Below are 16,703 nucleotides of genomic sequence, written 5' to 3' on the forward strand. Positions count from 1 at the left end.
TCTGGCCATGAAGCGGTGGCTGGATTAAAAAGAAATTTATTTATTTAAACCAAAGTAATTGGTTTCATTAGAAGGTTGTTGTGAGGCAAAGTAAAAATACATATGAGGCTTTTTTTTTTTTTTTTTAATTCTCACCTGAGGATATTTTTCCCATGGATATTTAGAGAGAGACTGGAAGGGAGAGAGGATGGGGGAGGGAGAGAGAGAGAGAGAAACATAGATGTAAGAGACACATTGACTGGTTATCTCCTGAGCACCCCAACCAGGGCTAGGGATTGAACATGAAACCAAGGAACGTGCCCTCGACCGGGAATCAAAACTGAGACCCTTTGGTCTGTGGACCAACACTCTAACCACTAAGCAAAACTGGCCAGGGCCAGATGAGGAACTTTTTGAAAAGACATACTACAGAAATATTTATAAGAGAACGATCCTTAATTTTATCCCTAGATAGTAAGAGACATTCATAATTCAATTCAAAATATCCTAGTCTAGATTTATGATGGTTATTCAGAAATATTCACATGTTAAGAAACAACAAGCCCAAAATGGAGTCACTTGTGCTAAGCCCCATTTCAGCAAACAAGACTTAATAGCTAACCTAACTACAATTACAACTTCCCTCAGGAATGTAATCTTAATCAGCCAGTCTGGAATTTCCTGGTCAACATTAATGAGGTAATCCTCCTAACAAACTTTCTTGCTCCCCAAAGATAGGTGACCTTCCCCAAAATAATCACTTTTTCATTTATGAGTTCCTTGTCCCATCCTCCCTCTTTCTTTACAAACCTTCCCCTTTCTATAGCCCTCCAGGGCCCCTTTCTACTTGCTAGATGGGATGCTGCTCAATTAATGAATTGATCAATCAAGCCAATTAGATCTTTGAAATTTACACGATTACATTTTTATTTAACACTTATAACAAAATGACAGCAAAAGAAATAAATTTCAATATAGTAAGTTGGGATGATACCACAATAACTTATAGGAAAGCAACTAATCTTTTCCCAACATCCCAATAATAACTAGCAATGCAGGAAAACAAAAATTAAGTCACCTCTAAGTATATTCTATTAAGAAATTCACATGTTTGAAAAAGCTTGTGTGCATAAGAAATTGTATATATTAATTAAAAATACAGTGATTATTGGTTAAAGAACCTGTCCTGCCTGGCCTGTTCTCTCAGTGGTTAGAGCATGAGCCCATGAACAGAAGGGTCAAAGGTTCGATTCCCAGTCAAGGACATGTACCTTGCTTACAGGTTTCATCCCTGGTCCCAGTCAGTGCACATGCAGGAGGCAGCCACTCAATATGATCAAACCTGTCTCTCTCACATCAATGTTAGGAGTTGAAATTGTGCATGTGGGTAAAACACGTTACACTAGGCTATGGGCTTTTAATTTAAATTTTTAATTTCTCTCTCTCTCTCTCTCTCTCCCCTCCCTCCCATTTTTTTTTCTCTCTCTCTCTCTAAAGATCAATGGGGGAAGGAGGTGTGACTCTCTCTCTCTCTCTCTTTTTCTTTCTTCCCCTCCCTCCCATTCTCTCCCTCTCTCTAAAGATCAATGGGGGGAGGAGGTGGGAAGAACCTGTGTCCCAGGTTCAAAAAATGCTGCAATTTACTTCAACCAAGAAAAACAGCTGAGGATATAGGTAATTTTTAAATAAAAATGCTTTGATGAATATAAAAGACATTAAAAGGTTAAAACTATACAAATCATCCTTTGCCCAAGTTTTTTCTCCATTTCAAATATATCAGAAGAATAAAAGCCAAGTAGAGAAAAACTCCAGCGAATGGCTTCCTTACAAGTACACAATCCCCTTGAATTCAGTAGATTCCCTAAAAATCTGAGCAAAGGACAGACTAGTGGGAAATACAAAAACAACTTTTCATAACTCTTAACAAGATACCTCTCATCGCTGGACACAGAATTAAGTCAAATCAACCAGCTCATTTCTATTGACTAGCATCCACCATTTCCCAGATTTTCCAAATAGTCCATTTCTATATCTGGGTTATTGTGAAGATGAAATAGATAAAAGACTGACAGAAACAGACTAGTAACAGGGTTTCTCTTTGGATTGTGGGTAATTTTCTAAATTGTTTCCAGTGAGAACCATAAAATCAGGCTATGAATATGCTTCATGAACTGTGAAACAGTATACCTATTCACATTCTTATTGCTACTTATATTGACCATTTTAGCCCACATAACCCTCACTTTAATGTAGTTTTTTTCTGCTGGGAATTCCACTTAAATCTGTGTAAAAGGAGTCTGGCCGGCACAATTTGCACATCCAAGTCTGTATTCTACAAGTCAATTATCTTGCAGATGAAATGGTTGCTTTCTGTTTATAATGGACAATTTTCTTTTTGTTTTGATTGATTTAAATGTTAAAACAATTATTGGGAGACAAGGAGAAGCCAAGCTAATCCACAAAAAGCTTCCAAATGCCCATCCTATGTTCCTGAAGCCCCTCTAATAGAAATCTGACATTTCTGACTAAAACATGTCCTGTCCCTTTCTTCTCTCAGAAATGTTCTGAAATCCTCTTCAAAGATATTATCACTAGAGCTCCCTGGGCTTAAAATATACCAAGAATCCTGACAACTCTCCATTACATTAAATAAGTTCCTATATTAAAAACATTAATTTTCTGCAGAGGTAAAGAAGAGCAGAGGTATCATTCTTTGCTGAATTACATAGCCTTGGGCATAAAAATCCAAAATGATATTTTATGCTGCCAGAAACACTTAAAGCTACTGCTTCACTATAAATGAATAGAATTATAATTCTAATTGGCTTTAATCATTTTAATCTTAAGCAGATGTAAAACCTCTGCAACCTTTCAAAAGGCATAATTCTTGAATGTAAAAAGTAATCTGTTCATATTTTAAGCATTCTACTGCCCTCTTGTGTATGTCATGTTTAGTGAAAATGAAGCTCACAAAATATAGTAATTCTTATTCTCAGAAATACTTCAATGGGATCTCAGATATTAGAACTCAAAAGAACCTCAAAAACTCATCAAGACCGGCATGTTCATTTAACAGAGGAGGGAAATAAGATCCTGGAGGATTATATAACCCGCTCAAGATCACATAGGACTAGTTAATACAGGAGAAAATGCAGTTAAAAAGAACTTAAACCTCTCAGGTTACTAATTTCTCTACTGAAATGGAGATGACAGCCTGGAAGACAATAGTAAGGTTTTGAAGTTAGGCAGAACACAACTTAAATTTTAGAAAACCCCCTCACCACCTCTCCCAAGCCTCTGTTTTCCCCATCCATAAAATGGGATGAGTAATAACTATTGCAAAGGTATTGAAAGGATTCAATACGACAATGATCATCAAGCCCTCAACATAAGTATCTGCAATATAGTAATACACTCAGTGGTTATACAACTATAAAGACACATAGGAAATGGTTTTTAAATCGTTATAAACTTGAGATCTCTGGACAAAGCCGTCCTAAAATAATGTATTGCCGGGGTCCAACCCCAGCATGTCCAAGGGTCCCCAAAGGTGTGGACGGAGTCGGCGAAGAAGGAATGACACGGAGATAGCGTTAAGTTGATCAGCAGCCAGGCCAGGATCTCTAGCCAGGATCTCCAGCCAAGTTCTGTTCAGGATCTCCAGCGAAGTTCTGGTTAGGATCTCCAGCCAGGTTCTGTGTCCATGTTCTCTTGCTAGGTTCTCCAGGTTCTCCAGCCAGGTTCTGTAGCCATGTTCCCTCGTTAGGTTCTCCAGCCAGATTCTGTCCAGGTTCTCCAGCCAGGTTCAGTCACCAGGTTCTAGTCAGGTTCTCTTGCCATGTTCTATCCAGGTTCTGCAGCCAGGTTCTGTCTCTAGGTTCTTCAGCCAGGTTCTCTCGCTAGGTTCTGTGGCCAGTTTCTGTCCAGGATCTTTTGCCATGTTCTCTCCAGCGAAGTTCTTCTGTCTCTAGGTTCTGTGTAGGTTCTGTGTCTAGGTTCTGTCTCTAGGTTCTATGTCTAGGTTCTGTGTCTAGGTTCTGTCTCCTGTTGTCTTGTTACATCTGTATTTATACCAGTTGATTCCAGTCCTATCAATCTCTATTCCAAAGGTTAGGGCGTTTCTTATCTCCATTCCAGGGAGTAAAGATTATGTAACTTAAGCATGATTGTTCGTAGTTAAAGTGATTAATTATACCCGCCTGGCACTTAATTAAGGGGTTTTATTCCCTCCCTAACTTCAGGGGAAAATCCCTACCTGGGCAAACAACCTTTCTCAGAGAGGTGACCTTGGTTAAAACACATAGTGCCAAGAAGGTGAGCAAACGTATTAAGAACAGTATGCCATATATGCCAGGTCCCTTGAAACAGCAAGGATGGACTGGCTCCCGGCAATGTATGAAGGCATGAAAATCTGAACTTCTTCAAAACTGGCACAATATGAAACTTGAAAAAATATAGCTAGTTTTTCTAATACTTGTGTTTCTTCTATTACCATATTTATATCTTTAATACAAAGTTCTAACCTGGAGAGTATTATGCTAAGCAAAATAAGTCAGTCCGAGAAAGACGAGTATCACATGATCTCACTCATATGGGGAATCTAATGAACAAAATAAATTGTTGAACAAAATAGATCCAGAGAATAGAAGCATGGGAACAGACTGTTGAATCTCAGAGGAAAGGCAGGGGGAGGTGGGGCTGTGATATCAACTAAAGAACTTGTATGCATATATTCTTAACCCACGGGCGCAGTAGAGTGGTAGAGGCCTGGGGCAGGAGGTAGGGGCAGACTAGAAGGGGTCAATGGGAGGAAAAAGGGGACATACGTAATACTTTCAACAATAAAGATTTTTTTTTTAAGTTCTGAGAGAAAATACCACACAGCAAACACTGTATGTAAGTGATGAAACAATGAACAAGACCCCTTCCATGAGGGTCACAGAAAAAGGAAACAGGACCCAGCGCCCCAGGTTAAGTCACGATTCCCATGTCTCCTGTGCTAAGGGCCCTTCCTTCACCTGCAAGGCGAAGAGGCCAAGAGCCAGCCTGGAAAGGTGGGGGCCGACGTTTCAGTTCTGCCCTTGCTAATAATTAGCTCAACGTGGGCTGGTCATCTCATCTCTGCTCCCCTTTCTTGACCTATAAAATAAAATCATCTCCTACCTAGGGAAGTCCTATAGTGAGGTGGTTCAAGGAATGTGGAAAAACATCCTGTAAACTCGTAAGTGCTTTAATAAAGTTTGTTATCTTAAACATTTTAGAGTAATAAAAACACTGTCTGTCACCAAATTGGGGAAGAAAAAACAAACTTAGAAAGCTGAAGGCGGCTGAGATTATGGGATCCTGTCAAAGCACTCCACTGCCTGTGAAATCTCTTTTTCTGCTACAATTCCACCGGTCTTTGTGGAGATTACACCAAAAATTCTGGAAACACATAAATCCTTGCCTCTCAAATAAATTTCACTCAAGGGTATCCCTGATAGCAGGATTGACAGAGCTTATCCCTGACTGTACACCACAACGTAAACAAGCCAGGAGGGTAAAAGCAATCAGTCTTTGTGCGCCACGCAAATGACTAATCCCTGTTCCTCTGTGATTTATGGCTGTGGTAATACACCCCGATAGCGCTGGTTAAATGCTGTGAACTGCTCTGTGGTGGTTTTACATGTGGCCCGATCGAAGGCACACACCGTGCTGTTAATAAGCCCTGATTGATGATCCACAAGTTTCAAACATCTGAAAGGGGTATTTCTGGAACTGACCATGTAGTAGAAGAGAAAAGGCACTGACAGCCCTAGCTGGTCTGGATCAGTGGATAGAGCGGCAGCCTGCGAACTGAAGGGTCCCAGGTTCGATTGCGGTCAAGGGCACATGCCCAGGTTGCAGGCTCGATTCCCAGTAGGGGGCGTGCAGGAGGCAGCTGATCATGATTGTCTCTCATCATTGATGTTTCTATCTCTCTCTCCCTCTCCCTTCCTTTCTGAAATCAATAAAAATATATTTAAAAGAAGAAAAAAGAAAGAAAAGAAAGAAAGGAAGGAAGGGAGGGAGGGAGGAAGGAAGGAGGGAAGGAAGGAAGGGAAGGAGGGAGGAAGGAAGAAAAAGGCACTGACATAAACGAACCTGTAAGGCACAGAATGATAGCACATGTGGTAGTTGAGGTGGGGCACACTGCTTACAACTGTGGGGAAGGGGTCCAATGGAGTTCCTTGGTAATTATCCATAAACAAGTTCACTCAAGCTCTTGGATCAACCCAACAATTATGCCACCCTTGCACCCAGAGGCTGGAAGAAAAGTGTTGTCAGAGACAGAGTAAAAAGCCACCCACACAAACACCCAAGTCAGCTCACCGTGAAACACGCTGTTGTCCACCAGAAAATGCCTGCGGTACTGCACACAGTTCCGTTTCTCTGAGTTCCAGTAACTCATCGTCGCAGGAGTTCTGGCACAGCATCAAAACCAAATTGCCCTGTCAAGGGAAAGAGAATGGGACAGAAATGAAGAAAATGACAGCCACACGCTCACACTGGCAACATAAGAGTTACCCGGCATTAGGGGGCAACACATTGTGCATACAACTTCTCCTGCAGGGAGCTAGAATCCCCCAGGCCCTGCGAAATGTCCCAGAGTCCCCCCAGGGGGTAGAATGTCATTTACCATATAGCTGCTGTCTACAGGGAAAATAAACCTAACAGGGGAACAAGTTTCAGGACTGGTTTACGTGCTCCAGGTCTCAGCCATATTCGGCCAGGACCCCAACCTGCCGATGCTGGTAACTTTTCAGGATGTTGCAATAGCAGGAGGGGAGGTGACTCACGGAAGTGTGACTGTCACTCCCAGTTGCTGAACTTTGTGTCCCTTCCTCTAGTGGACTACGTGACCCATGGAGATCTTAGAAATATATAGCAGCATCCATGTAGCCCTGGAGAAGCCAAACGCAGTAGCAATGTCTGCCTCCCTCTGATGGATTCTTCACAGGTGTCCCTGTAGGACCAGTAGGGCCTGGCTCTGCTCAGGCTGAACTTACTGGTGCATCTAGAATCGGGCACAGGCCTCAAGGGGAGTGAGCAAGAAGCGCTGCCTACTCCTCCGCAGGGCTTGCCCCTTCGCAGACAGAGAAACACAATGCTAACTAGAGCAAGGACTTGAAAAGCACAGATCCGAACTGATGACTTAAACTCCTCCAAACGCTGATGTGCATAGCCCTGAACAAGGCCCCCTTTGTTCTCAGGATTTGGCTAAAGCAACTTTTCAGAATTCCATTTTCTGGTCACAGAATAAACCCAAGCAAGGCTGGCATGAAGGGAAGCCCACAGGTGGGAAACAATTTGTCATCTGTCGTATTAAAACAATCTAGAGTTTTGTCAAGGTACTCCAGGATGAAGTCAGCCCCTTGGTGAAAAAAGTAAATAAACGATCAGAGCTTTGTCTATTCATTCATGGGACAACTGGTGCAAGTTCCTAACGCTTTGACCAGAGCTTTATCCCTGGCTCCCTAAGGCTCACTCTTAACCCTCCCCAACAGTGATCTGATCTCACTGACTCCAACCTATCCTACCTTTTCTCTGGCTCCAGGTTCTTCTAGCCTCTTCCCCTCCTGGCTAAGTCTGTCTGCCTCATACTCCCTCAGGCTGAAAATGAGTCCCAGCACTCCAAGATAAAATCTCCTACTGACCCTACTGCAAACATGTCAGAAAACAGCAGATTATGAAGACAACCTCCCCCACCTGCCCTCTCCTCTCTCCACCCAATGCTGCATATTACAGAGATCTCTTCTTTAAAAAAGAATTTTAGAAATATAAATAATGCCTAAATTCTTTTTCATTGAAAGTCCCCTCTGCCCTCATTTAATGCCCTTATCCTGGAATGACCAATTTTGTTTAGTGTGTGCGTGTATCATTCCAATTCCTTTTTAATGCATATCTATAATAATAAAAGCAAATATGCTAATTAGACCGGACGTCCTCCTGGACAAAGCTGGTGCCAGCAGCCAGGGAAAGGAAGACCTACTCTTGCACGAATTTTGTGCATCGAGCCTCTAGTATACATATATATATACATGTGTATATGTAATCCTCACATGAGGATATGTTCATTGATTCCAGAAAGAGAGAGAGGAAGGGAGAGAGAGAGAGAGAGAGAGAGAGAGAGAGAGAGAGAGAGAGAGAGAAACATTGATGTGAGAGCAAAATATCAATCAGCTGTCTCCTGTATGCACCCAACCAGGGATCAAACCCACAACCTAAGCATGTGCCCTGATTGGGAATTGAACCTGCAAGTTTTCAGTGCATGGGGCAAAGCTCCAACCAACTAAGCCACACCATCCAGGGCTATATTTTTAATAAGAACTTTTTCCAAGAATTGGAAATAATTGTCCATAATATCAGTAGTAACTATTTCCTACAAAGAGTGTCTTTAGGATTTACATTGAAAATATTTTAAGTTACATGGAAGTAAACAGAACCCTGTCTATATTCATGATCATTTTTCCTACTAACTTGATCTTATGATTTCACATGCCATTCTATATTTTGCACTCTCTCTTCATTCTCAGTCCAAGGAAGAAGGTTATTGGAAGATGAAAGGATACTGTGCATTTGCATAAGTTTACCGAAACATATGCACATACCTGACTCCCATTAGGCTTCCTTTTAACTGGATGGAAGAAGGAGAGAAGGATTGTATTAGAGTGATTCACCCATGCTACTAGGAAAAGGTAGCAATGAAACTTGAAATCTTATTTCAGATTGCAAACCCAAGGTTCTAGCCATGACAGGCTAGGAGGAACTAAAGTGCTCTGTAACGTGGTGGCTTTTAAATGTCCTACAAAGTCTTGTACATTTCTCCCTTTCAACTGTAGAAGATTCTAATTTGCTTTCCTTGGACTAGGCTGGACTCAGTGGTTCATTTCTAACAAAATCAGTTGGAATTGATGCTATTAGTCTTTCGGGACTCGGTCATAAAAAGGATACAGCTTCTGAATGGCTCCCTGTCTCTCTCAGGATGCTTGCCCTGGGAACCTAGCCACCAACTTGAAAGAAAGCCCAGGTAGGAGTGTTCCAGCTGACAGCCCAGGTAGGCCATCAGCCAACAACCACCATCAACCATAGACATGTGAGTGAATAAACCTGCAAAGGATTCTAAACCCAGCTTTCAAGACTTCCAGATGACGCCCCAGACAGAAGAGCAGAGACAAGCCATCCCCACTGTAGCCCCGTCAGTATTTCTGATGCACAAAAACAGTGAAAGATAATAAATAATTGTTGTTGTTTGAAGACACTAAGATTTGGGATAATTTGTTACATAGCAATAGATCATGAATATAGGTAATGCCATCAGATATATCCAATGAGGGTGGGACTTTCAACTCTTTGAGGATAGAGACACAAATCCACAGAGATGCCTATAATATTGAGATAATTGAGCACTGACTCATGGACTAGGCTTTCCAACTTCCAGATCTTTTTGTTCACACTGCAATCACTGCCCTTTTCTTTAAGGGCTGGGTAAAAATGTCACTGCCTTCCTGAAATGCCCCCAGGAATCTCTCCCTCAAACTTACCTAAAACTCTCTTATGCACTCAATTATCATAATCCTGTCTACCAGTTTTGAGAACCTACTATGTGTCAGGAATTGTAGTAAGGCTTCACATCAGTGGGTCTCAACTTTTGACGACACGTTAGAATCAATCACTCTGGGTAGCCTTCCAGCCCCCACTCTCAGGCCACACTCCTGACCAATTACATCAGAACTTCTGGGCGTGGGATTCAGGCATTGGCAGATTTTAAAACTCCACTGATGATTCCAAAGTACAGCCAAAGCTGAACACCACTCTTCATGGACATTACCTCTACTCCTTGAAGAAACTCTTCTGTGTGGGTATTTAACTAATTCTTCAAAAAATAACAATTTAAATTACATTAGAAATGTACTTCCAATGCACCTTGAATTCAATTTGAAATTATTTGATCAATATCCAGGCAAAAGCAAAGATGTTTAAAAATGGATTATATATATATATATATATATATATATATATATATATATATATATATATATTTTATTGATTTTTTACAGAGAGGAAGGGAGAGAGATAGAGAGTTAGAAACATCGATGAGAGAGAAACATCGATCAGCTGCCTCCTGCACATCTCCTACTGGGGATATGCCCGCAACCAAGGTACATGCCCTTGACCGGAATCAAACCCAGGACCTTTCAGTCCGCAGGCCGACGCTCTATCCACTGAGCCAAACCGGTTTCGGCTAAAAAAACGGATTTTTTTAAACTTCCCTTTGGGGCTCACAAAATGCTTACTACCCCTCCTAAGAGGTCCATGGAGTATCAGATTCTACTATTTCATGGTCTACTTTTTTCACTTACAACTTACTAGTATGTTGACACTCTAGTTGTATCAATAAATATACTTCCACAGAATAAATGTAATTTGGAAAAGAAACTGTAATCAACTCTGCTCAAAGACTGCACACTCCAAAAACTCTAAGGCAGCAAGACACAAAGGAGCCTTGTAAGCATGCAGAGATTCATGCATCAGGTGAACTAAGAAAAATTAACTTTAAGTTTAAATGCACCTAACCTCATTTTATAATTGATTAGTAACTTCTAGAATCATTCTACATTTCTAATTTTTGCATATTTACCTGTACCGGGTACATGATTAAAATTGCCAATGTCAAACTCTATGACAGTCAGAACACTGTAGCAGTAGACACCACCAATAAAGAAAACATTACATTCTAGGATGACACTGTTAACTAAGAAAAGCAGGAAGTGTTTTGAGTAAAAAAAAACATGTGTCAATGCTTTTATTTATTTATTTTTTTATTTTTTAATGGGGGGGGGGTGCGGGGGAGGCTGGCACGAGTGCCTGGGGCTGGGTAATTTCTTGTGTCAATACTTTTAAAACTCTACAAAGGAAAAAGAAATCCTTCACACCAGCACCCATTTAATTTAACTAGAGCCCCCTAAGAAAAAGCTCACGGTGGCAGACATCTACTGGTTGCTTTCTCCCACTTACTGTCCATGAGATCTAGGCGGTGTCAGCTTCATCTCGACTCAGGTGGGCACGTGGCTCGGCCCTGACAACTCAGAGAACTGCCATGGTCCAGGCCATGACATGGGAGGTGCACATGGCCCATTTCAGACCACTGAGAGTCAGATATGCATTTCTGTTTGAACTGTTGGAGAAATTTCCTTGTCTGTTTGTTGGACTTGAAATTGCGAGACCATATAGTTGTGAAGTCACAAAACCTAGATTCCTGCAGCCATCTTGTCATTACAGGGAAAATCTGGGCAAACTGGATCCAACCCAGAGGAATGGAGAGACTAAGTCCTGTGGATATCATTGAAGTCACACTGAAGCTAGAACTATCACTGCACCCTTTAGTTAAATAAACCAATACATTTCCCTTTTGTATTTTGGTTAGTTTTGTTTAAACACCATTGAGTTGGGTTTTCTGTCACTTGCAACCAAAGAGTCCCGACTGATGAAATGTGTCAGCAGAGCCAAGTGTAAAGAGAACCCACCTGGCAGTCTTGAGCTCTCTCTCTATTCTGGTTTCAATCTAACAACTGGTTCACTGGCGGGCCTTGGGCAAGTTGTTCCAACTGGTCCCCTGAGAGTTGCAAAATATGGCTCTGTATTTACTTGGTCTTTCCCTAGGGATCTGCTACCTTCAAGTCCTTTGTTCTGGTAGCAAAGGATTCCCTGACACCCTCTGAAGGCATTTAAGCAGAATAAAACCTGAAATCTTATCTTCATCTTCAGAATTCCCTTAGCTGTTCGTACACCTGAGACAAATCCATATCACTGCTGTAACTGTCTTTCATGAAAGACTACAAATCTGTTCAAGTCACTTAAATGGCTTAATAAAAGACAAACTATACAGGAATCAGGAATTCTAACACGAAGGAGGGAAATATAGGAAAACCTTTATTTTTTTTTTTTTATTGCTTAAAGTATTACAAAGGGTATTACATATGTGTCCATTTTATCCCCCCGCCCTAGACAGTCCCCTAGCCTCCCCTATTCCCCAGTGTCTTATGTCCATTGGTTATGCTTATATGCATGCATACAAGTCCTTTAGTTGATCTCTTACCCCCCTACCTCCTGCCCCCCAACCTTCCCCAGCCTTCCCGCTGCAGTTTGACAATCTGTTTGAGGCAGCTCTGCCTCTGTATCTATTATTGTTCAAAAGTTTATAATGGTCTCTATTGTCCATGAATGAGTGAGATCATGTGGTATTTTTCCTTTATTGACTGGCTTATTTCACTTAGCATAATGCTCTCCAGTTCCATCCATGACGTTGCAAATGGTAAGAGTTCCTTCCTTTTTACAGCAGCATAGTATTCCATCGTGTAGATGTACCACAGTTTTCTAATCCATTCATCTACTGATGGGCACTTAGGCTGTTTCCAGATCTCAGCTATGGTGAATTGTGCTGCTATGAACATAGGGGTGCATATATCCTTTCTGATTGGTGTTTCCGGTTTCTTGGGATATATTCCTAGAAGTGGGATCACAGGGTCAAATGGGAGTTCCATTTTCAGTTTTTTAAGGAAACTCCATACTGTCTTCCATAGTGGCTGCACCAGTCTGCATTCCCACCAGCAGTGCACAAGTGTTCCTTTTTCTCCACATCCTCTCCAGCACTTGTCATTTGTTGATTTCTTGATGATAGCCAGTCTGACAGGTGTGAGATGGTACCTCATTGCTGTTTTGATTTGCATCTCTCGGATGATTAGTGACTTTGAGCATGTTTTCATATGTCTCTTGGCTTTCTGAATGTCCTCTTTTGAAAGGTGTCTATTTAGGTCCTTTGCCCATTTTTTGATTGGATTGTTTATCTTCCTTTTGTTAAGTTGTATGAGTTCCCTATAAATTTTGGAGATTAGGCCCTTATCAGATATGACATTGGCAAATATGTTTTCCCACACAGTGGGTTTTCTCGTTGTTTTGTTGATGGTTTCTTTTGCTGTGCAGAAGCTTTTTATTTTGATGTAGTCCCATTTGTTCATTTTTTCTTTAGTTTCAAGTGCCCTAGGAGCTGTATCAGTGAAGAAATTGCTTCGGCATATGTCTGAGATTTTGTTGCCTTTGGATTCTTCTAGAATTTTTATGGTTTCCTGTCGTACATTTAAGTCCTTTATCCATTTTGAGTTTATTTTTGTGTATGGTGTAAGTTGGTGGTCTAGTTTCATTTTCTTGCATATATCTGTCCAATTTTCCCAACACCATTTATTGAAGAGACTATCTTGGCTCCATTGTATGTTCTTGCCTCCTTTGTCAAATATTAATTGAGCATATTGGTTCGGGCCGATTTCTGGGCTCTCTATTCTATTCCATTGATCTATATGCCTATTCTTGTGCCAGTACCAGGCAGTTTTGAGAACAGTAGCTTTGTAATACAACTTGATATCTGGTATTGAGATCCCACCTACTTTGTTCTTTTTCAGGATTGCTGCAGCTATTCGGGGTCTTTTTTTATCCCAGATGAATTTTTGAAAAGTTCGTTCTAGATCTCTGAAGTATGCTGTTGGTATTTTAATGGGAAGTGCGTTGAATTTATAGATTGCTTTGGGTAGTATGGACATTTTAATGATGTTGATTCTACCAATCCATGAACACGGTATGTTCTTCCATCTGTTTATGTCTTCCTCTATATCTTTTTTCAACGTCCTGTAGTTTTCTGAGTAGAGGTCTTTTACCTCTTTAGTTAAGTTTATTCCTAGGTAGCTTAATTTTTTTGGTGCAATGGTAAATGGGATTGTTTTATAACCTCTCTTTCTGAAAGTTCATTATTGGTGTATAGAAATGCCTCAGATTTCTTGGGGTTAATTTTGTATCCTGCTACATTGCCAAATTCATGTATTAAGTCTAGTAGCTTTTTGATGGAATCTCTAGGGTTTTGTATGTATAATATCATGTCGTCTGCAAATAAGGACAGTTTTACTTCCTCTTTTCCAATTTGGATGCCTTTTATTTCTTCTTCTTGCCGAATTGCAATGGCTAACACTTCCAGTACTATGTTGAACAGGAGTGGTGAGAGGGGGCATCCCTGTCTTGTTCCTGTTCTTAGGGGAAATGGTGTTAGTTTTTGTCCATTGAGTATGATGTTGGCTGTGGGCCTGTCATATATGGCTTTTATTATGTTGAGGTATGATCCTTCTACTCCCACCTTGCTGAGAGTTTTTAATCAAAAATGGGTGTTGAATTTTGTCAAATGCTTTTTCTGCATCAATTGATAAGACCATGTGGTTTTTTTCTTTCAATTTGTTTATGTGATGTATCACGTTTATTGATTTGCGGATATTGTACCATCCTTGCATCCCTGGGATAAATCCTACTTGGTCATGGTGTATGATCTTTCTGATGTACTGCTGGATCCGATTTGCTAAGATTTTGTTGAGGATTTTGGCATCTATGTTCATGAGGCATATTGGCCTGTAATTCTCTTTCATTGTGTTGTCTTTACCAGGTTTTGGTATTAGGGTGATGCTGGCTTCATAGAATGAAGGAAAACCTTTATAAGAGAACCTGGGGGAGGGGTATATATGTGTGTATGTATATATATTTTTAAGTAGAGGGATTTATCTTTTACATGCTGACTACTATGTGCACCTCTTTTCCTACTGCGAGTACCACTACCATAGCTCATTCTCCTCTGGCACCCGCCTTCCATTAAATCAACCGTCCTACCCCTTTACATTCTTTCCTAATAATATTATTTGTGGTTTATACAATATTTCCATTTATATCTTGTATTTTTTAGTGACCCTTACAATAACTCTGTGACCAATGCATTATTAAGCATGAGTTCAAAGAGGCTAATAGGAAACAGCAGGTGACAAACCCACTGTCCCCAGTCCAGGGCTATGCTCTGTCCTCCAGTGTTTCCCCCTGCAGTCTGCTTCCCTATGGAACAGCCTAGTGTCCCTTTTCATGATAAATAAGGCTAATTCTTCCCACCTCCACCATTCAATCCCACTCCATTTGTTCCTCCAGCCAGGAGCTGTTGAAGTATACAGATTGAATGGAATCAGAGCAAAGTGTTGGTTTTCTGAGTATCAAATAGTGGTAGATTTCTTTGCAATGAAGTTTAAGTAAGCTACTTGCACCAAGTTCAGAAATTCCAAGGCCAGCCAAGTTTTCTAGCCAAACAACACTGTGAAAATTGTCTCAAGGGCTCATGTGTTCTCCAGATTGCTAACAACAGGGAAGAAGGCTATAGCCACACATTAAACATAATGTATAAACTCACCCTGTTGGAAAAAGGAATAACTAGCTCATGGGATGTAGTGAGGTACCAGGGGCCATGGGAAAACACCCACTGGAAGTCAAGAGGCCAGTCCTCCCTCTAAACTGTGTCAGGTAAATCCCTTCACGCCCTGTGCTCTGGCTGACTCATCTATGTAACCACAGAAAGTGGTGGTGAATGAAATGGTCTCTCAGAGCTTCCAACCTTAATATTTCACATTGTATCAAAAAGTATTATGGGCAACCCCTCCTAATATCCCAATCCATTCGTCTTTAATTATAAATTAAAATAGTCCTGAGAAACCACAGAGTTAATTCCCATTAGTAATACAGCATTTAACTTATATGAAGAAGTGCTGATTTCCTTCCCGTTAAGCCCTGCTGAGAGACAAAAGACATAATAAGCTTTGACAGTAATATATGTAAAAATTAAGTGCTTAGAAACAGGAAGGCATAGGGGGAAAGGTCCCAAAATTAAGTCCTGAACCTCATAGCCTCTGACACAGAACGTTTGGGAATTTCAGTATCCAGGTTCCCATAACATTGAGAATTCAAACTACAGACAGTTCCCAACTTATGATGGTTTGATTTATGATTTTCCAATTTCACAATGGTATGAAAATGATGCCCACATAACCATTCTGCCTTTCACTTTCAGTACCGTATTCAATAAATTACTTTATTCAGCATTTTGCTCTAAAATAGGCTTTGTTTTAGATGACTTTCCCCAACTGTTAGTGTTTTGAGCATGTTTAAAGTAGGCTAGGCTAAGCTGTGATGCTCAGTAGGTTAGGTATATTTAATGCATTTTCGACTTAAAGTATTTTCAACTTACAATGGGTATGTCCGGACAGAGCACCATGGTAAATCAAGGAGCATCTGTAAATCCAGTTAAGAAGGTAAGATTTCAAAGAGAGCTGCCCCTTCTCTCATTTCTCCACTAATTTTAAGGCAAATTAAGAGAATTACACAGTGCAGGGAGGGGTGGGAGGGGCCAAGGCTCCTCTTCCTCTGGCCCAGGCCCAGAAGTGTCCTGACTCTCCCCACCCTCAGAAGTCCCCTCCCCCACTTCCCACAGGTTTCTAAGCATTGCCAAACTGGTTGTTAAAAGGCTCTGCAAACAGCCTAATTCCATCGCTAGCCCCCCTCCCAGCTATGTACACAAAGGGAAAGAAATAAAAGGGTACTTTGTTCATTTTTTAAAGTTCACAAGAGACACCACTAAACTCCAAGGTCCTGGTATGTTTTCTTTTAGTTGTCACTTTCTGGCTTAATACATTGTGGTCACAGATCTACTGTATAATACCAGTCATTTGATAATTGTTAAGACTTGCTTGATGACATAGTTTGAGGTCACTTTTTATGAATTTTTATGCGTGTTTGAAAATAATGTGTTATGCAGTTTGAGATGTAGTGTTCTTCACATGTCTATCAGCTCAAACTTATCG

At 40.8% G+C, this 16,703-nt stretch overlaps 1 protein-coding gene across 1 annotated transcript in view; it reads right to left on the minus strand.

Moving 5' to 3' along the window:
- PLCH1 (phospholipase C eta 1) overlaps positions 1 to 16,703 on the minus strand; it is a 174,146-nt gene that overhangs the window by 142,559 nt on the left and 14,884 nt on the right. The window contains exon 2 of the mRNA XM_059686861.1: positions 6,331 to 6,449. Coding sequence (XP_059542844.1) covers positions 6,331 to 6,409 — 79 coding nt within the window. The 5' untranslated portion in view covers positions 6,410 to 6,449. The remainder of the gene's footprint in view (positions 1 to 6,330; positions 6,450 to 16,703) is intronic.

The sequence above is a fragment of the Myotis daubentonii genome, chromosome 3 (genome assembly GCF_963259705.1).
Source record: "Myotis daubentonii chromosome 3, mMyoDau2.1, whole genome shotgun sequence".
Taxonomy (NCBI): Eukaryota; Metazoa; Chordata; class Mammalia; order Chiroptera; family Vespertilionidae; genus Myotis; species Myotis daubentonii.